Source organism: Monodelphis domestica, chromosome 2, assembly GCF_027887165.1.
Source record: "Monodelphis domestica isolate mMonDom1 chromosome 2, mMonDom1.pri, whole genome shotgun sequence".
In the NCBI taxonomy this organism is placed as follows: Eukaryota; Metazoa; Chordata; class Mammalia; order Didelphimorphia; family Didelphidae; genus Monodelphis; species Monodelphis domestica.
This window is the reverse complement of record NC_077228.1, coordinates 34,412,425-34,434,085: the sequence shown is the minus strand read 5'-3', so window position 1 is coordinate 34,434,085 and position 21,661 is coordinate 34,412,425. Positions and strand designations below refer to the sequence as shown.

The 21,661-nt window shown below is 50.0% G+C and overlaps 1 protein-coding gene and 1 long non-coding RNA gene across 4 annotated transcripts; one reads left to right on the top strand and one right to left on the bottom strand.

Annotated features, from left to right (window-relative positions):
* Positions 1 to 166: 166 nt before the first annotated feature.
* On the top strand, positions 167 to 21,567 carry CDC20 (cell division cycle 20). Of its 3 annotated transcripts, none has more exons than XM_056815309.1 (9): positions 167 to 200; positions 363 to 462; positions 19,229 to 19,419; positions 19,534 to 19,679; positions 19,825 to 20,053; positions 20,146 to 20,342; positions 20,440 to 20,534; positions 20,752 to 20,980; positions 21,067 to 21,567. In XM_056815309.1, exons 1-9 carry the CDS (start codon positions 185 to 187, stop codon positions 21,487 to 21,489), a joined length of 1,626 nt encoding a protein of 541 aa, XP_056671287.1. In that variant the 5' UTR covers positions 167 to 184; the 3' UTR covers positions 21,490 to 21,567. The 3 variants fall into 3 exon arrangements, with proteins under 3 accessions (XP_056671287.1, XP_056671288.1, XP_056671286.1); XM_056815310.1 differs by lacking the exons at positions 167 to 200; positions 363 to 462 and adding exons at positions 9,353 to 9,438; positions 14,926 to 15,204; XM_056815308.1 differs by lacking the exons at positions 167 to 200; positions 363 to 462 and adding an exon at positions 15,027 to 15,200.
* Positions 544 to 14,799, bottom strand: LOC130457064 (uncharacterized). The gene is made up of 3 exons (XR_008916058.1): positions 12,802 to 14,799; positions 12,549 to 12,673; positions 544 to 3,589 (listed from the first exon to the last, which is right to left on the bottom strand). It is a non-coding gene; the product is annotated as an uncharacterized LOC130457064 (long non-coding RNA).
* Positions 21,568 to 21,661: the final 94 nt, after the last annotated feature.

The following is a 21,661-nucleotide window of genomic DNA, read 5'->3' as shown; positions in this document are numbered from 1 at the left end:
AAGGCCTCTGCCCCCGCCCCCTCCGCACGGTTCGGTGTAGGTGCTGGAGCCACCTCGGGATGCGCTGGGAGAGATACTAGAGCTCCGCCCAGGAGCCCAATACAGGCTGCAGCTGCGCGCACGGCCTGACGGCCCCACCTATTACGGACCTTGGAGCGCCTGGTCTGCGCCTGCGCTCGTAGAGATGGCGCCGGACAGCGGTGAGAGGCTGGGGCGGAGAGGGCTGCGGCTGCGCAATGCGCTCCAGAGGGCGAGGTAGGGTGGGTATGGCAGCGTTGTGTGGAAAGGGGGCGGGGCCAGGGAGAGAGGAGGCGCTTTGGCCCCTCCATTCTGATCTTCACGACCCGGACCCCCCCTACCAGGCTGGGTCTCCGTGGTGACGAGCGCGGTGCTGACGCTGAGCTTCGGTGGCCTCGTGGGTCTCTGTCTTATGTTGCGGCGCTTTTTCCCGGCGCGATTCAGGTAGATGTCCCTCCCCCAGGCCACTGCGTGCCTGAAGCTGACCCCCCTCCCCCCCCCCCGAACCCTACCCCGCCCCGTCCTGCCATGCCATAGATGGATGCCGAGTAGGAGTGGAAGGAGTCTCGTAAGCAGTACCCTCCATCCCCCTCTTTGGTGCTGCTGCAGTTAGCCCAGCCTCTGCCTCTTGAAGGAGGCGGCGGTCGGGTGGGGGGCGGGGAGAAAGAGGAGGAAGAAGAGCATTCCAGGCACGTGGGTAGACGATGCCAAGGCCTCGAAGAGGTCCTCTGCGAGGGACAGAAAGGAAGGCGGTGCCACCGCCCGCTGGGGTGGAAGGACAGGTGGTGAGGGGCTTAAAGGCCACCAAGAAGAGTTTAGGATACTCCTGGAGTCAGGAGGCGCCACAGCAGTTTGTTGAGCAGGGAATGTCAGGGTCAGAGAACCTGGATAACCTCAAGTCTGGGATCTTGGTTTGTTGAACATCTCCTGATAATTCTTTTCAGAGGATGAGCTTCCTTTGGAACCCTGTGTTTTGTTTTATGCTCCTAGCATGCTTTTGGGAAGGAGCCACGGCATACGTACTTAATAACCCTGTTAAAGATGACCCAGCAGGACTTGTTCTGGATGAAGTTAGACATTACAAACCATTTGAATGATCCGGCCCAAACTTCTCCTGACAGCCCATCTCATCACCAACTGCCTTGGTGATGCCATCTGAAGCCTTCTGGGGTTCAAACCCCTATCTCCCCCCCTTTCTGCATCTCCCATTCAATAAGTCCCATCTAAAACTCATTATCTTTCCCCTCCAGCCCTCCCAAATGCCCAGTGTCCTTATGACTGTGCAGGGCATCACCAGCCTCTCAGTCATGCAGGTCCTCAGGCTTGGCTATCTTCTTAATCTTTGTAATCTTTGACTCCTTATTCTCTCTTAGCCCTCCCCTCACATCTAGTCTATTGCCAAGATCTGTTGATTCTGCCTTCATAAGGGCCCCTTCTGTCCTCTGGTACCACTACCACCTTTATCACCTCCAACCCTGCCCCCTTCACTCTCCACTCCATTCCTTCTTGAATTCAGCCTCCAAAGGGCAGGTCTGACCCTGTCATTCTCCCTTCACCCCCGCCCCCCTCTACTACTGCCACTTGGTCAGCCCCAAGGGTCTTAGGATCAAACACCCACCCCTCTGTGGCTCCCACCACCTTGGCTTGCTACCTGCCTGTGCTATACACACACACAGCCCAACAGTTCCTGACTGCACCTTTGTCTAGGTTGTCCCCTGTACATGGAATATTTTCCCTCCTCTTGTCATTCAAGATTCAGCTCAAATTTCCCCTTCTTCAGGAAGTCTTTCCAAGTTTCTTGGCTGCTGCTTGTATTCCCTCCTGGTGTCAACTTTGTATGTAGGGTTAGGGAGTCCGTCAGTAAACATTTTAGGTGTCTACTGTGTGCCCAGCACTGGAAATTGATACTAAAAAGAACCCTTGCCTTCAGGGAGCTTACCATGTCATGGGGGAGACAACACCCAAAAGGAAGAGGTTCATGAGAAAGAACACTCTGGGGTATGACAGAGTGAAGCAGGAAGGCTGGTGGTCTGCATTGCTCCTTAATTGAGGAGTGGGCTTGTATGGTCATTGTCCTATATTGGAAACTCCTCTCTCTGCCAATGCAGGTCTCACCTTCTAGTTGTCTGGTGCTAACTGAGCCCTGATCTGCCCAGAGTCATAACCAGTAGATGTCAGAGAGGAGAGCTGAACCTGGGTCTCTGTTGCCCTGAGGCCAGCTTTCTAGTCAGTGGCCCAGGAAAACTTCTCTTCCCCCATTAGAATGGGATGCCTTTGAGGGCAGGGACAGATTTTGCTTTTTCTTTGGATTCCCAGAATATATCACTGGGCTTGGAATGTAGTAGGTGCTTCGTCCACCCCTCTGACTCACTGACTCATTGTGCCAGTTATCTCAGGACCTGAGCAGTCTCTTCCTTTCTCCTGGGCCTAGGCCTGGGAAGGAATCTGGGGCAGTAGTAGCTGCCTGATTGTCCTGTCCTTCTAAGTGCAAAAGTTATTCAGTTCAACAAACATGTCCACTCCCTACTATAAGGCACCTGGCCAGGTATTTGGGAAAGTGAGACAAAAGCCACCTTGTCCCATCAGCCTCCAGGAGATACCATTGTAGGTAAGTAAACACTAAGTAATGATTTAGTGAGATTAGGGGCCTCTTTGCTGGATGGTGTGCTGAGTAGAAATGGAGAGCCTCAGTGAGGAAGGGGAGTCTTGTGAAATTAAGCCCAGAAGGCTAGGTGGCAGCCAGCTGAGGGAGAGCCTCAACCACCAAGCTGAGACTTTTCTTTTTGGTCCTTGGTTCTTCTGGGCCCCCCTTAGGGCTTGAACATCTGCCCCAGCCCTGTAGGGAGCTTGTCTCTGGGCCATGGCTTGATATTAGTCTTCTTGCTACACTTTCTCTCAAGTGACTTCCTTTTCTCAAGGCCTTCCTATGCCTCCCCGCCATCACCACTCTGCCTTACTTCTCACCTGGACCTGGTAATTATCTGCTAATTGTACTCCTGGATTCCAGGCTGACAGTGACACTTCCCTGCCTGAGATGCTGCCTGGGCTCTCCATTTCCTCAAGGATGCTGCTGAGCTTTCCCAGCTGTTTCACATGCTTACCCCTCAGCATTTCCTCCCCTTCCTGCCTATGCCCAGGCCCTCCTGTGGCCTCCCCCTCATAGAATCCCTTGGCTCCAACTGGAGCCCTTTCCAGGTTCCTCTCCTATTCTCCATCTCCTCTTATTTGCCTGTGCTGCATTTCCCTCCTTCCACTCCCTGCCCCTGGACTCCAGGCTCAAAGAGCACAAGAACTGCTTTTTGATTTATCTTTGTCTCCCTCATCCCCCCAGGGGACACTTTCTAAACAAGGTTATCCGGAATTGAGTTTAGGCTTTCCCAGCAAAATTCCTTACCTTTATCAGCCATCCTTGTTTTCTTTGAATGCTTTGAGATTTATTCTCCTAACTGGTTGGTGGGGCACATCAGCCTTTGTCCAGCGGACTCCTTCTCCCCTCTCTGAATTTTCTGAGGAGGAGCCAGCCCATGATCAGGGCTAGGATAGGTGGTTCTCCTCCTCCCATCTTCCAGCTCTGGAAAGATAAACCATCATGCAGGCAGTTACTCTGCCTTTAGCAGAAAGAAATGACAGGCTGTTCAAGGAGTCAGTAAGCATTTATTAGGTGCTTGCTGTATGCTTGACACTCTGCAAAGCAAAAATATGCCAAATGGGCACAAGACAATTTTGGAGGAAGACACTGAATAATAGCTCAGGGTTTCTTGGTTGGGTATAGGGAGGCTGTCAACTTTTGGGGTTTTTTGGTTGTTTTCTAATCACATATTTCAATAGAATTTTTTTTCTAGGTGATTCTATGTACTTTATTTTAAAACACTATTTTTGAAAGTGTCCATAGGCTTCACAAGACTACCAAAAGGTCCATGGCAAAAAATAACAAAATCCACAAAAAAAAAAAAACAGCACTAATAGCTGGGGGAATCAGATTGGGAAAGAATAGAGTACTTGAGCTGAGATTTGAAGGAAACTAGGTATTCTGAGAGGTGGAAAAAAGGAGGGAGGGCTGACATGGGGCATAGCCTGGGCAAAGGCCCAAAGATGGAGAGTGTAATTGTCTTGTTTGAGGAAAGCCAGGGTAGCTAGACTAGAGGGTGGGGAGGGAAATAATGTAGGTTGTGAAAGGGTTTTTAAAACCAGACAGACAGAGGGGTTTGGTTTTTTTTCATCCTGGAGGCCAAAGGTCCCACTAGATTTTTAGTAAGGGTAACATGGTCAGAGCTGAGCTTTAGCAATATCATTTAGCAGGGAAGTGGGGATAGAGAAGAGGAATGTAAGACAGGCAAGCCAGGAAGACCAGATAGGAGGCCCTTGCCATCAAGGTGAAGAGGGTGACAGCTAAGCTCCCGTGTGGAGAGGCTGGATTCAAGAGATGTGGGGGTCAAAACAAGAGCTGGCAGCAGGCTGTCTTAGGTGGGGAGGAGGCTGTGAGCTGGGAGGCCTTGGAGGAGGAGGTACCCTGGACAGAAGTCAGGAAGGTCAGAAAGGTTTGGGAGAAGGAATATATTCTCCTGCTTTGGACATGCTGACTGTGAGGTGCCTGCAGGAAAGTCAGCTGGACATGCCCAGAAGGCCACATTCTACTGTTAGGCCTCCCTGGTATTCCTGAGATCTCCTTCCTCTTTCTGTCCCTCAGCACACACTACTGCAGCCATGTCCCTTGCTTCCTCCCTCTAAGGGGCTTTCTTCACCTACTTGCAGCTCTTTCCTCCATGTTTCTTCCTTGCTTCTTGAATTTCTTCACCTAAGCAAATCTTGAGGACACAACACTGCCAGGCATCTTTTTGTATCTGGTCTTCCAGAATTCATCCCACCAAGGCACAGGGATCTCCTCTGGAGATTGGCTTCCTTATGATAGAACCTCTAGTTTCCTTGTTTATTACCCAAATACTCTTACCTTCCTCCTTAGAATCAATCTTATGCATCAGTTCAAGGGTAGACAAGCTGTCAAGGGCTAGGCAGTGAGGGTTAAGTGATTTGCCCAGGGTCACACAACTAGGAAGTGTCTGAGGTTAGATCTGAACCCAGGTCCTTCTGACTCCAGGCCTGACACTCTATCTACTGTCCAAATCTAGCTACTACCAAAATATGGTAGCCCAATAGAAAATACAATCAAAATTTTTACAAATAAATTTTCTAATTTAACATAATAGCAAAGAATTTTAAAATTTTCTGATTTAAGTATATTACAAAATGGAAGAATAGTTATAGAAGGCAAATTTTTTTAATTTAATTACTTCTAGATGTAGGTATAGATAAGCCTACAGTGATAATATATTGAAAATGTTATTGTCATTTAAAAGATCTTAGCAAAGTGTTCTGAATTGTTTTCTCTTTCCTTAAGTCTTCATAAAGATTGATGGAGATGCACAGAATTTTATCCACATCTCCTGAATTTGCACACTTACATTTTCACACAATAGCATTTTCTAAAATTAATATTACCTTTTATATTACTATCCTTGCAATCTTTTCCAACAGCTAGATTAAAATAACTTGAGAGGAAAAGTCTTTGAAAATATTTTGAGTCACTGTGCTTGAAGCAATCAATGGTGGTAGCCTTTCAGTGCCTGAGAGTTTCAAGATTAAGAAATAAGCACTGCTTTTGATTGAAAATCCTGTTCTGATTTACCTCCCAAACAAATGTTAAGAAAGCCTTAGACCCTTTAAATCCAGGTAGTTTTTTCTTTCTTAGAAATAGAAGTTCTAGGATAAGCCTGTTTCTTCTATATGAAAAATGTGTTGGTCAATAGATCCACTTTCTTCCGTTTTTAAAAAAATCATACAAAGTGCAGTAAAAGTTCCTTCTCTGTCTCATTTCCATTTACTTTCCCTGCCATTAATCAGCGGAAGCTTCTGCCTGAATGGGTGCTGTGCTAAAAGGAATGCATAGATGATTGCAGTATTCAAACTATCTGCCAAAAGAGACTCCATTTGATTATTGTAACAAGCCTATTCCTCATGATTGTTTGCAAACCACAAAAGGCTGATGCAGTTTTGGCTTTTTCTTTTATTTTACCTGCATGTTTTCTAAGATTCTGCACAGTGGATCCAGATAGTCAAACATCAATTCCTATTTTAGGACCACATTCATATCAGTTACATTTAATTATTGCTTTCATGTTATAGCAAACTTCTTTTGGGGCTGTCAGTGTTTCTATCTCCCCTATTCTTCCTTTTGTACATTTTAGCAAGGACTTAAAAAAAAAAACATTAACACAGCTATTGGTAATAAGGTATGTAGCAGCATACCCCACTCACAAGCACTGATCCAAAGCAGTATGTTATAACCCTGGAAAAGCTGGAGCATATCATATTCATTGAATTTGGCTTGCATTAGATATGACCTGGAACTGTTTTATAATGTGCAAATACTGGCCATGGGATCATGGATCCAGCAGTTAGAGGGACTTTAAAGGTCATCTAGTCTAACCCTGTGATCTTAAAGATAGATGAACTGAGGGCTGAAAGAGGAAATAAATGGCCCAAGGTCACCCAGATATGTTAAGTGGCACAGCGGGGACTGGCACCATTCCTGAGTACAGACCAGTGCCCTTTTAGGTTAGGGCTGCATTACTCTGCCATCCCATTTGTCTGAGCTCCAAGGCAATTCTCATTCTTCTCATTTTGCTAATTAGACTTACCAAGCTATAGACCTTGGTGTTTTCCCTTGTTGAGTGCTTTCTACCCCTTGACAAGAGAGGCTTAAGTTAGGACCTGTGAATCCAAATCTCTTCCTTAAACCCCTTCTTACCCTGCTGTTCCCCTCCCAAGTCTCCCTTTCTCTCTTGAACCTTCAGCCTTTAATCCAAAGCAGGGTTGACCCCAGGACTTCCTCTCTATTTCTGTACCTTAGGCTTCTTCAGGCTTCATAAGAAGGGGATTGCTCTCAGTAGGTTTTCTCAGTGTGAGTGGACTGTGGTGTGGAGATGCTGTGAGCATAGCATCTATCTAGATTTTAGAAAAGCTGTTTACGGATGAAGAGATGTGGACTAGATGATAAAAATTAGAGGGATTTCATAATAGATGATAAGAACTAACAGCTTCAGAGCAGGTTAAGTGGACATCTTCAAAAAGGAGTTGTTAATGGTTCATGGTCATTGTGGTCAGATGGAAATAGAATGAATGCCCAGGAGATCTGTGCCTTGCCCAGTGCTGTTCTAATGTTTCTTTCTTTCTTTTTAATCCATGACTTAGATAAGAGTATCATCAGTCAGTCAACAAATAGTGATCATGTGCTAACTCTGTGCCAGGCACTGTGCTAGCTGCTGGGGATACAAAGGGCACAAACAGGATCCCTGCCAACCAGGAGCTCATATTCCCCTTTAAAAAAAAAAAAAAACCCTTTACCTTCCATCTTAGAATCAATACTAGATATTGATTCCAAGACAGAAAAGTGGTAAAGGCTAGGCAATGGCGGATAAGTGACTTGTGCAGGGTCAAACAGGAAATGTCTGTGGTCAGATTTGAATCCAGAACCTCCCATTTTCAAGCCTGGCTCTTGATTCACTGAGCCACCTAGTTGCCCCAGGAGCTCATATTCTAATGATGGTGACACCATGTAAATAACTAGGTCCAGAGTATAATAGATGGTGTATTTATTAAATTTGCAGGTGACAAATTTGGAAAGATCACTAATCCTGAGTGACTACAGGGTCAGGAGCCACAAAGGGCCAAAGAGAGCAATTGAACTGAATCTACCAAGATGAGATTCAGATGGGATAAAGAGAACATCTTCTCCTCTGGTACCAAACAGTACCAGAGTACTTCCTAAGTACAAAGTGAGGAAGGTTTAGAGCTAGATAAGAGTTCATCTAACAACGTTCTAGCAGCATTGAGGGTCCAAGACCTGGATTCAAGAAGTCCCGAGTTTGATTCCTGCCTCAGATCTTTTCTAGATGTGCCTTTCACCTTAGGCAAATCCCTTAAACTGTTTGCCTTACTCTACTATCTTTGCCCAAGAAAAACCCATGGGCAGTATAGTCCTTGGGGGCATAAAGAGTTGACACAAATGAACCACTGCATGTGACAGGCACTGTGTTAGGGGTTGGGAATAGAGGCAAAACTAGGCAAAAATTGGATATGATCTCAAAGGGGAAACAGGAGCATTAGCAGGGATGTGGCGGCCAAGAAAGTGAATGTGATTTTGGCCCACATAGAGAACCGCAGGAGGCAAGGACTTTGCCTTCTCCTTCCTCTGCCCTGCACTGACTTGATCGTTCAGGTGTCTAGAGGAGGGGCTTGCAAAGAGCCTGGAATCCATGTCATCTGAGGACTGATCAAAGAACCTAGGGGTGATTAGTGGGGAGAAAGAAGACTCTAGGAATGCAATCCCTGACTTCAAACACCCAAAGGGCCTGTTGTGGGGTGGGGGACAGTTAGACTTGTTAAGCCCCAGAGCAGTGACAAAGGGAACAGGACTAGAAGTCAAGAAAAACAGTAGTCTAATTCCTGTTTGTGAGAGGGGAGCTACAAGCCACCAGTATACCCCCCCCCAATTCCTTTGGCTACTGTTCTCAAGAATCTTTCCCTTCTTTCCATGGATGCTACCAGTGCTGGGCCTACTTGGGGGACAGTTTCATTATTTAAGATAGAAGCAGTTAAGGGTCTAAGATAGGCTGTGATTCCCCAGGGGATCTCCTACCTTGCCACTGTCCTGGGTGCTGAGGGTGTTTCAGACTGGAACAGAAAGGCTTTGACAAGATTCGTGATTGAAACCTAGAAGAGTTTGGTCTTTGGCTTAGCTCAGGTAGAACAGATAGAAACAGGAGGCCAAAGTGGGCCCATCCTTTCTGGGGGAAGACCTGAGGCCCTGTGATCCTCCAGGGCCAGGAAGGGAGCGATTCCATATTGGTGAGGGACTGGGAGGCTGCTCGGCTCTAGTCCCACAAGATGGGGCTAGACCCTAGTCCTGCCATTGTCCCAGGCAGCTCATGGGCAGCAGGCACTAGCCAGCCCTGCCATGCCTTGACCTTCAGGCTGTGGGAGGTCTTAAGAGAGGACAGTGGGCTCTAGAGCAACTGGCAGGGGAGGAACAGGACACTCTGTTCCTAGAACAGACCAAGGGGGCAACTTCTGAAGCCTGAAATGAGGTACAGCAAGACCCAACATGTACAGGCCACCCCAGTGGGGGGCTGTTTGCCCAAGTGAGCTCCAATGCTAGTTACAAGGGCTCTGGGTATTCGCTGCAGCCCCTTTCCCACTCTCCCTTTCACTTTCCTCTAGAAGAGCCCTCTACTATCAGCAATGCCTATCTCACCCCTTCCCTCCCTGTGCAGGGCCCTGTGGCAGACCCTATGGCCCCCACTTCCTGACCTTCATCGGGTCCTTGGAGGTTTCCTCACTGAGCCTCCAGCCTCCTTGAGCCAGGTGAGTGATGCTGTTGTGACTTAGCATTCCTGATTAGCTCTGCTTTGTCCCTGACAGCCCCTTACCCCATATTTTCTAGCCCAAGGCCTCAGCCTCAGGTGTAGATGAAGAAGAGGAACCCAGCCTCTTGGAGGTCCTTTCTGAGTCTGTGGATGGCCAATCCCAGCCGGATTACCCCGTGTTGCTGCAGGCTGGCTGCCTGGGGCCCTGGTCCCCACCCTTGGCCCCAGCCCCTACAGACTCTGAGCTTGGCCCCACCACTCACATTGACAACTACTCCTACCTGCCTCACTTGTCCCACCCTCCCCCACCTTCAAATCATTGCCACCAGCCCTTGGACAAAGTACCTTTCCTTAGAGCTCCAGGACACGAATGCTTGCCAGGGACTCCCTTAGCCCCATTGCTTTCCCATGTGAGCTCCAGCTCAGTTTATTGACCTTCTCTCTCTCCGGAGGACCCATCTCCCAGAGTGGGGCCCCTTGCTTGACCAAGTCCTCATTTCCTGAACAAACCTCCTGTCCCCTGTTCTTCATCCTCCTATGCCTAAGCCATGAAGAGCACAGTTGTGGCCCGGCAGCCCCCGCCTTCCCCAGTGGCCAGCCCTAATACCACTGCCTGATTGTGGAAGCCTGAGTAAGGCTGGCTGCAGGTTCCCCGAGTAGCAATGGGTCCCTAGAGTGGTCTTCAGGTATGACGAGCCTCCATCACAGGGCGTCAGCAAGTTCTGTCCCAACACACAGGGCCAGATGTTTCCCAAAGCCTTTGCAGACCTCAGAGGCTAGTCTAGTGCCCTCATTTCCAGAGCAAGAGATAGCCTCATGTGTCTCACTTATTCTCCTGACCAGCTGGAGCCCTTTGGGCTCAGTGATTGTACTTCGGGCTTCTGAATCTCTCACACTGCCACTCAATAAAGGTTTCCTTGAATGACCAATTGAGATTCGTATACTGAGGACAAGGAGAGGAATACAGGGCTAAGGGATGCTCAGACCCTTACCTGTTGTCATAGGGTGAAGAGGCCTGGCAGACCTGGTCAGCCTAGAAGCATCGGCAGTGACAGGTACATAGAGGTCAGCAAATGAGCATGAGCAAAGTCTGGGGGCAGGGAATGAGGGGCCCTGAAAGGCAGGTGAGAGCTTTCTCTAGAGAGAGGCACTGCCTTTCTCTGTTCATCCCAAGAGCTAGGGAAAAGTACAGGCCCTTTTTGCAGTGCCAGCATCAGCCTAGGAATGAGAAGACCCAGCTTGCTTTCAGTTCTGCCTTCCAGTTTTGTGTGACCATGGAGAAGCCAAGCCCTTTCACCTCTGTGGACCTAAGTTTTGACCACCTTAGCTGAACACCTGCTCTTGTCCTAGCACTGGGCTAGACATAGGGGCAGAGCCTGAGTGATGGGAGCCCCACTTGGGACAGACTCAGAAACAGGAGAGATGAGCTGAGGGGTGGAGAAGGGGCACATATACAGGAGAAGGACCAAAGACTGATAACTGACACACAGAGCACCCCAAAGTGCACTCATTTCTTGAGTGAAGCCTCACAAGCTCCCTGGTGAGGAAACCTATTACCAGGATCTTCCTACCCCCTTGCCATTTCACAAAGAAGCAAACCAAGGCTCAGAGATGGCCAGAAAGGGTCAAAGAGAGGATTCAGATCCTGACCTCTGGATTCTAAAGGCAAATTGCTCAGTACTGGAATTTAGGGAGGAGGGAAGGAGAGGCAGTGAGCAACCCTGCCTGACTAAATCAGGGTTTAGGACATTGAATCTCTGCCAGATGGTAGAGAGAGGAAAGGGGAGAAATGGAAAGAGAAGAATCCTTGGATTTCTGAGGTCTAAAGAGCTCCACAAAAGAACCCAATATCTGTAGCATCCCTAAGGAGAATCCATCTCCTGGACCAAGGTCGGGGAGCTCATCTCCTCCAAGGCAACCTATGCCCCTGGAAGCTAGCTCTTGTGTCAAGTTTTCCTTCAGACAGCCTCTTTGCAGCTTCCTTCCATCCCCAATTCTGCCCCGAGGCAAGCAGAACAAGCCTAATGCCCTTTCCATATGGCAGCTCTTCTGTATTTGAAGATAGCTGTCATGATTCCCCTGTGGCCTCTTGGACCACTTGGATAGTTGAGAAGTTTTTTTAATCTCTTGCCAATATTGAAGGATGCCAGAGCCCCACTGGCTTGGCTCTGACAGCAGAGAGCTGGCTCTCCCCTGTGTTCCCCTTGGATAGCTTGCTGCCTCCCACGTGGAGTCCTTTCAGAGCTGGGGCAGGTGCTGAAGATCTTGAGGGAAGATCTCAAACTGGTCCCCAATGTGTTCACAAACATCTCTGTGCATATACTTTCCATCTCATTTCCCCATTGCATACCCTCCACACACTCCATCTTAGCTCCCCCTTCCAGTCTCTTTGTACCATCTTCCTCCTGATCACGCAGACACCAAACCTCCACCACCTCAGACTCCACCTCTTTCTTCACCCTTCACATCCAGGCCTGTTCATCCTTCCTTCCACATACTCTCCACAAGACTAGGAGACATTGATTCCTTCCCTTTCTGGGTTTCATGTCTTTGCACTAGCCTTCTCTCCCTGCCCCCTCTCCATGCCAAAATGCTCTCCCTTCTCACATCCACCTTTATGATCCCTGGTTTCCTTCAAGACTTAGAAATATTGCTTGAAGCATGACTTGTGTATGTCCACCTCCAGAGAAAGAACTGATAGAATAGAAATCTAGCAAGACATGGTTTTATATATACACATATCTTTTTGTTAAATGGTGCTTTCTTCAATATGGGGAGGAGAGGAAGGGTAGGAGATAGCTGCGAATTTTAATGTACAAATTAATTCATTTTTTAAAAAGCCTCAGCCCAAATGTCTTGTCTGATTGTTTACCTCATTCCCTAAAGCCCCAGGTCACATAGCATTTAACATACATGTTAAATGTATGTTTGTGTGTATATAAATGCATATACACAGACACACAGTCTCAATTGTAATAGTTTGGGCTTCACTCAGGCCAGTCTCCTGCTAGTTTAGATCCAAAAGGAGCATGAAATAAAACACTTGTAATCCATCTAGCAGTTAACAAAAGAAGCCTTACTTATCCCTACCAGGAAAAAGATGCTCACCCAGAATAAAGGATTCATTCAGATGAGCTCACTCCCCAGTCTTGCTCTTGGTGCTGGTCTGTGGTCTGATGCCTCACAGGGACTCTGAGCCAATGAAGAGTTTCAAAATGTTTCAGAATACCAGCCTTTTAAGAGAATGCATGTAGTTAGGCAATTGTTTTCATTAAGCCTCTACTTATTTTCTTTTCTTTAGAATGTAAGCTCCTTTGAGAGCAGGAACTGCTGCTCCTGTCTTTGGGTCCCCACTGCTTACCTTAGTCAGTGTCTGGCACACAGCCAGTGCTTAATAAATGCTTGTTGATTGGCTTATGTCTCAGATTAGTCACTTCTTCCCAAGATCTACACCACCTCAGTTCTGCATCCTCAAGATCATACCAGGACCAGCCTGGCAAATTGGGCCTAATTAGACTCCTTGCTTCCAAACAATGGTGTGAATACTAACAGATTCATCTCTAGTCCAGACTGGATCATGCTGTGTGCCCAGACTCAGAAACCTGATAGGGCCATTGCCTCCAGAATTATGTCTAAATTCCAGCTTCATTTAGGCCTGGCATGACCCCTCCCCCAGCTTCTCCATCATCTCCCCACCCTACAAAACTAGCCAAGTTGGGAGCCTGGTTGTCTTCTGATCACTAGCCTTTCCTTGCTAGCTAGTCTCAGAATCACCATGACACTCACCAACAAGTGGTCAGTTATCCAACTTCCCCTGAAAAAACCAGTGGTGACAGGAAACACCCTATTTCCCCAGGCCCCCCTTTGGACAGCTCTAATAGGAAAGTTTGCTTTATTTTGATCCTAAAAGAGAGGCTGTGTGGCAGGAGTGGTGGCCACAGAGCTAGCCTCAGCCTCAGGAAGACCTGGATTCCAGGCCTGTCTGATAACGTCCATAGAAGCCTGGGCACATTCTTGCAGGAAAGCATCAGCCAGGCTCCATTTCCCAGTCTCCTCCTCTTCCATATCCATAACCTCCCTCATTGCCCCATTTGCCCCTCCAGTTCTGGAGTCAAGATCAAACCAACTTTGCCACTGAGCCCCACTCCTAATCACTTTGTAGACCAAAGTGCCCCAGACCACACCACTGCCCATTAGAACATTGTCTTCCCCATTAGAACAGGGGCTGTTGGAGGGCAAGGGACTCATTTGTGTCCCCAGTGCTTAGCTGAGTGCTTAGTACATCCTGAGTGTTCCATAAATGTTTTTCATTCTTTTCCATTCATTCATTAATTCCTCCATTTCCTCAGCCTCTAAGCACCTCAAGCAACTCTCTAGGACTAAATTTCAAGGTAGCTGACTGTGCAGTGAGAGTTTCCTGCAATGAAATCCCTGGACCAGTCTAAAAAATCTCCATCTTCACTATGCAGCTCTCCCTCCCCTCCTCCAAAGGATTAAGACTGTCCACCTCTCCACCTCTTAGGAATCTTTGTCCAGTCAAGTCTCCTAGCCAGCATTCCCTATGGCCCCATCCTTCAGGCTGAAGCCAGATTAACCTTCTCACTGGGTGGTTTCCAGCTCAGAAACTTTCCATAATTCTCCATTGTGTAAAGAGCATCTCATCAGGTGTTCTGGAGAACAGAAGGGCATCAGAGGGCTTGTAGCTTTTGGAAGGGGAAAGGACCCCAAAGGCTGAAACCCCAGTCCTCTAGCTTGAGAATTCCTCAGCAGCCTTGTCCCTCCTTCTTGGAAACTTTCCCCCCACCCCCAAGCAGTGTCCCTAGGAGGGGACAAGCAAGGCAAAGAGAGAGCTAGAATGACGGAAATCCCCGAGTGGGCAGTGGGTGTGTTCACAAACCAACCTGTTGAGACCCCCTAGCCTGTTCTCTCGTGGGAACTGGGCCACCTCAAACTCTAACCCCAAGCTGGAGGGTCAGCTTTGAAGGATGGGCGGTGGGGAGGTGCCTCAGGGAGATAAGAGGTGTGTTGGATGTTAGGGAAATGCTGGAAGCTGAGAGCTTTAGCCCAGTGGAACAGGCTTTCTCCAGAGGTGGTGAGTTCCCCATCTCTGCCTGAATGTATTCAAACCAAGGCTGGGAATGTCCCCAGCAGTAGGGATGATCTGTCATCCAGATGCAGGCCGTTGCTCTACACTGCCTAGAGTCTCCCGGGTAGATCTAAAGAGAGGTCCCGGAGTTCAGAGGCTTGCGAATCCTGCCCTGGCCCCCCAGCCCTTTCTGGCCTCCCCCTGGATCCTTGGCTACCCCGCTGACACACACAAAAGCAGCCCCCCAGTTGACGCGCACGCGCGCGCGCACACACACACCCCTCTCTCCCCTCCACCCTCCCCCATGTTCCGCCTTAGCCTCGGATGTGGCTCCTCATTGGTCGTATTCGTAATAAGCCCCCGCCTTAGCCGTCATTCATTGGTTCTATTCCTCATAAGGTCACGCCCTCGTTCGGCTTCGATCTCTCATTGGTCTCAGTATTTCGCTAGGCTCCGCCCCTGTTGCCGGCTCCAGCCTCTCGCGAGGAAGGCGGGTCTCGGAGGAAGTCCTGCCCCGAGTCCTGGAGCCAATGGCGGATGGCAGTTGGGGCCGTTGGGTTTGAAGGGACCAATGGGAGCGCGGCGGGAGCCTTCAAATGGCGGCGGCCGGAAATGCCCTGCCTGCGCGGGCAGTGGAGGCGGCAGCGGCGGCCGAGGACGAAGAGAGACCGGGCGTAGGTAGGAGGATACCGGGAACCGGGGAACTGAGGGCTTGGGTGCGGTGGTTGGCGCTGAGCGTGGATTACGGACTAATTGCGTACCGTCCGTCCGGACGGAGGCTCTGCTGGACCGGGGTTAGAGAGAGGTCAGGATTTGTTGAGTCAAGGCTCCGACGATCGTAGGGAGGATGGTGGGAGCTGCTGAGGACCCGAGGCTCTAGGGTCTGAGGAGGTTGCGGCCGGCCCGAGGGGCGAAGGCCTCCCAAGGGTGGATTATTGGCCCGGTGCCACGCAGGTGGACTCTACCTGGAAATGGGCGAGGGGGGTGCGGCCCAGAAGACCTGGATAGCCAGCTGGAGCAAGGACTCCTTTTACGCATGTTGGGGGGTGGCTGGAGCAAAGAAACGAAAGTGAGGGGAAAGGAGGCGTCAGAGCTGGCCTTGGCCTTCGGGAACGGAGAAGATTGGGACCAACCTTGCGGACTGGAGCCCTTGGGAAAGAGTTGGGTGTGGGATGCTCCGTGGGGCTGGACCCACATAGCGGGTGATAGCAAGCTGTAGGGAAGGACCCGACGTTTTAAAATGCAGCCTTATCCGAAGCTTTTTTATTTTGGCAAATATTTCCCAGTTATATTTCAACATGGCTCAGGCCTGAATCAGGAGTGTTTTATGGACAGCAGGCTGGACAGCTGGGCATCCCAGTTCTTGGGCACTATGAAAGGGAGGTAATGAAGGCTGGTAGGTCGTTCAGTGGTTTGAGAGCCAGGACTGGGTTCAAATGTGGCCTCAGATAATTCCCCTTGGTGAGACCCTGAGCAAATCACTTAACACCACCTCACCCCATGTTGCCTAGCTCTTTCCTTGGAACCAAAACATAGTATTGATTCTAAGATGGGGACTTAAGGTTGTTTTGTTTTGTTTTCTTAAGAAAGAAAAGGAGGGAGGGACAGATGGGGGGACCTGGACAAGAAGACTTGTGTGTCTTAGGCTTACTTAGTATTTCTAAAATAAACTGGGGGGTGGGGGGGAGGAGTCAGGAAAAACACCATGGAAAAGGCAACCATTGGCCTGAGTCTGGGGGGATAAAACTTCCAAATAAAGATGAAGAGGAACCTGGGCAAAAAGCCAGAGATGAGAAATGAAGAACAAGAAGGCTGGAAAATAGTATGGGGAGGATCCTTTCCTAAGGCTGGGAAGGTAGATTGGAGTCCTGGAGGCCAGGGCTTTAAATGCCAATCAGGAGAAGTTTGAATTTGATACCACCTCAAGCCAGTGGGCACCCACTGGGTTAGGTAGAGAAGATGGTATAGTCACCCCTTCAATGAAGCAGAATCTTGTTGGTAGCTGTGTGGAAGCTGCAGGCAAAGAGACTGACCTAGAGGAGATTTAGTAATTCACAAGAGTGGGGAGTAGACAGAAGGGTCCAAGAGCCAGGAGATGAAGAGGGGAGGATAGAGCCCCTATCTGGAAGGGAGACTTTGGAAGAAGAGGGAGTTTTCTATGAGAAAGGAAAAGAGTTCTCTTCTGGACATGCTGAGTCTGAGGTACCTGCTGGACATCCATTTCCTGACGCCTAACAAGCAAGTAGTAGGTAGTAGAGGACTACAGCTGCGTCTGTACTTCTAGAGTTTCTGGAGTTAGGGTCACCAAAAGGAGGGAGTGAAAGATAGCATTTCCCCACAAAAATGGTCAGACCTGTTGCCTTGCCAGCTGTGGGGTGCAGAGGTAGGTTCTTAGCAAAAGTTTATTGCCTGGGGACTGACTGTCTGGGGCCAGAAGCCTGGGATTCAGATGGGTAGTGAGAGCTAAGGAGTGGTCCTGGTACCCTATCCCCATCCCCAAATCATCAGACTGGGCAACTCTTCCCCTGATGCAGGCCCCCTGCCCTTAATTGATGTCCTAACCTCCTGACTGGTCTCCTTGCCTGCCCTCTCTCTTCCCAGCCTTTCCACAACAGGTGGACTAGCCACATCCTCTGCTCAAAAAGATTCTGTGACTCCCCATTCATTGCTCTTCTAGTTGACCTTCCTCTATAGCATTTGACTTCTTTCTCTGCAGATTTTAATATTCCCACACCCCTGTCTCATCCTTCCCAACCTTTGCACTGCCTGCCCCCTCACTCCTATCTTTTCTGCTCCATTTTCCTTTTTTAAACTCTTACTTTCTGTCCTAGTAACAACTCTCAAGTCAGAAAGGTGCAGGCTAGACAAATGAGAGTGGGTGACTCACCCAGGGTCACCAAGTGAGGAAGTGTCTTGCGTTCAGATTTGAATCCAGAACCTCCCATGTCCAGGCCTGGCACTTTATCCACTGAGCCACCTAGCTGCCCCCAACCACTAAACTTTTTTCTTTTCTTTTTTTTTTAAACCCTTACATTCCACCTCAGAATCAATATTGTTTCTGAGGCAGAAGAGTGGTAAGGGCTAGGCAATGGAGGTTAAGTGACTTACTCAAGGTCACACAGCTAGGAAGTGTCTGAGGTCACATTTGAACCTTGGACCTCCTGTCTCTAGGCCTAGTTCTCAATCCATTGGGCTACCCAGCTGCCCCCTAAACTTTTTTCTTGATGGGCCCAGATATAAGTGCCCTCCCTGCCAGAATGGTACCTCTGTGCTATATTTTGCACTGTCTGAGTTTCTTGAGCACTGCTCCTGTTCTTTATACTCCAGCCCAGAGAGCAATTCCTAACACATATTAAGTGCTTGGGACGTTTTTCTTGATTCATTCTTGCTCTTGGCCACAAGATCCCCCTGGATCCTCTTTCTACTCATGTCTGGGGTGTCCTTCAGGGACTTCTCTCTCCCTGTCTTTCCCATCACTTCCCAGGCAGAAGAGTGGTAAGGGCTGGGCAACGAGGGTTAAATGATTTCAGGGTCACTCTGGCTAAGAAGTGTCTAAGGTGTGATTTGAACCCAGGACTTCACATTTCTAGACCTGGCTCTATCCACTGAGTTGCCTCATCCTCTCCCCATCTTCATCCTAATCCTGCCTGGGGCTCTGAGCTTCATTTTACCCTACAAATCTGACAGCAGCTCAGGATGTCAAGTCAGGAAGTTCCCAATGCCAGTGCTACCACTGACACTTGCCAGCTGTGTTGACCCTAGCCAGTTCACTAATCTTCCCACTGTGGGTCTTAATTTCCTCATCTGTAAAATGAAGAGGGGAAAAAAATAGCACCTTCCTCCTGGGGTGTCCTGAAGGTCTAAGAGTTGAGTAAAGTACTTTGCAAAACACTAGCTATTACTAGATACTCTTAAGGCCGAGAGTACTAATTATGTTTTGACATGGACCTTCTGGACGCCTTCTCAGAAAGCTTTTTTAAATGCATGGAATGGATAGCATTACAAAGGAAATCAAGTCTGTTAATACAGTCTGCTGTATTTTTCCACACAAGTTCCCAGCCTCCAGAGCCTTCCAAGGCTTTCTCTTTCCTATAGCATAAAACTTCTCCAGTCTCATTTTTAGCTTCCCTTTTACCAAAGGTCCAATTCACCTTCGACTTTATCCTTGCTCTACGATTCCCTCCACTGAACTGCTCTCTCCTGATTCGTGTCCTTGTGCTATTGATTGCTTATGCTCAGTTCTAGGACTTTGACATTTATCCCTGCAATTTACATCTGCAATGCATTGCCCATCCCAGCATCTTTGGCTCCTTACCTCCTTCCACAGTTTTTGGTTTTGTTTTTTTAACCCTTACTTTCTGTCTTGATTCTAAGGCAGAAGAGTGGTAAAGGCTAGACAATAGGGGTTGTAACTTGCCCAGGGTCACACAACTAGGTGTCTGAGGCCAGATTGGAGCCCAGGTCCTCCCATTTTTAGATCTGGCTCTCAGTCCACTGAGCTACCTGGCTGCCCCTTCCACAGAGTACAGTCAGTGTACTCTTCCCCAGGTCACCCTAGGCCAAGCCCTCATTATTCTTCCTGTGTCCTCAGAGCCACAAGCCCTATTTTCCCAGAAATGGGTCCTAATGGAGGGCCTCATCACTGGTCACTTCCCTGTGTCTCCTCAAGAGCTCTGAGGATTGCTGGTTTCTCTGTTTCCAGGTCTGGTACCATGGCTCAGTTTGTGTTTGAGAATGACCTGCACTCACTGCTTCAGTTGGACACATCTATTGTCAATGCACCCCCTGCCCGATGGCAGCGCAAAGCCAAGGAAACTCCTGGCCCCCCCCCTTCCCCAATGCGCACAGCAAACCGATCCCATAGCTCTAGTAGAACGCCGGGCCGGACTCCTGGTGAGTAAGGACATTGGGGCTAGGATGGGGGGGACATGTGGAGAACAGACCTTTGTGGCCTGGCTTGGGAGTCATGGGACAGGGCAAAGCCTTCCAGCCTGTCTTTCTTCTCAGGCAAATCTAGTTCTAAGGCACAGAGCACCCCCAGTAAAGCCGGGGGGGATCGCTACATCCCCCATCGAAGCGCTTCCCAGATGGAGGTGGCCAGCTTCCTGCTAAGCAAAGAGAATCAACCAGCCAACCACACGCCTACCAGGAAGGTTTGTGGGGGAAGGGGGAGGCCTGGGGAGATGGGACGGTATAAGCAGCTACTGGGAAGTCACTTGCCCACAGACAAGAGCAGGACATTGGGAGGGGGTGGGCCTGGTCCATGACCCTCCTGCCCTTGACCTCTGCCCTCCTCAGGAGCAGCAGAAAGCCTGGTCCTTGAACCTGAATGGTTTCGATGTGGAAGAAGCCAAGATCCTCCGGCTCAGTGGAAAGCCCCAGAATGCCCCTGAGGGCTATCAGAACAGCCTGCGGGTACTCTATAGTCAGAAGGCCACCCCAGGCTCCAGCAGGAAGAAGACCTGTCGCTACATCCCCTCCCTCCCTGACCGCATCCTGGACGCCCCCGAGATCCGCAATGACTACTGTGAGTGGCCCTGGGAGGAAGCCTTGGGAGTCAGGGCGAGATGGGGAGAGTCGGTAACCCTGGATGCAGCCTCCCTCTGCTCTCTGCCTCAGACCTGAACCTCATGGACTGGAGCTGTGGCAACGTGCTTGCTGTGGCTCTGGACACATCAGTGTACCTATGGAGTGCAGGCTCCGGAGAGATCCTGCAGCTGCTGCAGACAGAGCGGCCTGGGGACTACGTGTCCTCTGTGGCCTGGATCAAGGAGGGAAACTATCTGGCTGTGGGCACCAGCAGTGCAGAGGTTCAGGTGAGGCCCAGATCTTCCACTCCCAACCCCCAGGGCCCCTAAGGGGCAGCACCAGTCCAAGACAGGGCCTCTGATCCCCTGATCCCTCCCTCCCTAGCTGTGGGACGTCCAGCAGCAGAAACGGCTCCGAAACATGAGCAGCCACACAGCCCGTGTGGGCGCCCTGTCCTGGAACAGCTACATCCTTTCCAGGTCTGAGCTTGGGCCCTTGTCCCTGCAGGCTCCTGTCTGTGTGTGTGTGTGTGTCCACCCCAACCAGCTCAGTCCTCCCTTTCCTTCTCACACATACATGTCATGCATGGTTCTGCTGGGAGGGAGGTGGGAGAGGGTTGTTGGATGGCTGGGAACCTCCCTGGAGGTACGACAGACCTCCAAGCCCCCACCTTAGTAGCTTGTGTCCTCTTCCCAGTGGGTCTCGGTCTGGCCACGTCCATCACCACGATGTCCGAGTGGCTGAACACCATGTAGCCACACTGAGCGGACACAGCCAAGAAGTGTGTGGCCTACGCTGGTCCCCTGATGGCCGTTACCTGGCTAGTGGCGGCAATGACAACTTGGTGAACGTGTGGCCCAGTGCCCCTGGTGACGGAGGCTGGGCACCCCTGCAGACCTTCACTCAACACGTGGGAGCAGTCAAGGTGAGAGGCTGAGGCAGCTTGGGGCAGGGAGGCTGCCATATGGGGTTGGTGCCCTCCTAACCCTTGTTCTTCCCCTCCTCTGCTAGGCTGTGGCCTGGTGTCCCTGGCAATCCAACGTGCTGGCCACTGGAGGTGGCACCAGCGACCGGCACATCCGCATCTGGAACGTTTGCTCAGGGGCATGTCTCAGTGCCGTGGATGCCCAGTCCCAGGTGTGCGCTATCCTCTGGTCCCCACACTACAAGGAACTCATCTCTGGCCATGGCTTTGCCCAGAACCAGCTGGTCATCTGGAAGTACCCCAGCATGGCCAAGGTGGCTGAGCTCAAAGGTCACACGGCCCGAGTGCTCAGCCTGACCATGAGCCCCGACGGCTGTACCGTGGCCTCAGCTGCTGCTGACGAGACCCTGCGCCTGTGGCGCTGCTTTGAGCTGGACCCTGTGCAGCGGCGGGAGCGGGAGAAGGCGAGTGCAGCCAAAAGCAGCCTTATCCACCAGGGCATCCGCTGAGGCCGGCCCCAGCTCCCTCCCATTTTCCTGCTTACCCGCTGGGTTTTATTTTTCTAATAAAGACATGTGTCCCCTGCCGCCTTCACTGTCCTCTCTCCCGCCCCAATGCAGGCACCACCCTGGAGGCCTTGACTGGACTAGAGAAAGTCCAGCTCTTCTTCTTGGCCCTCAG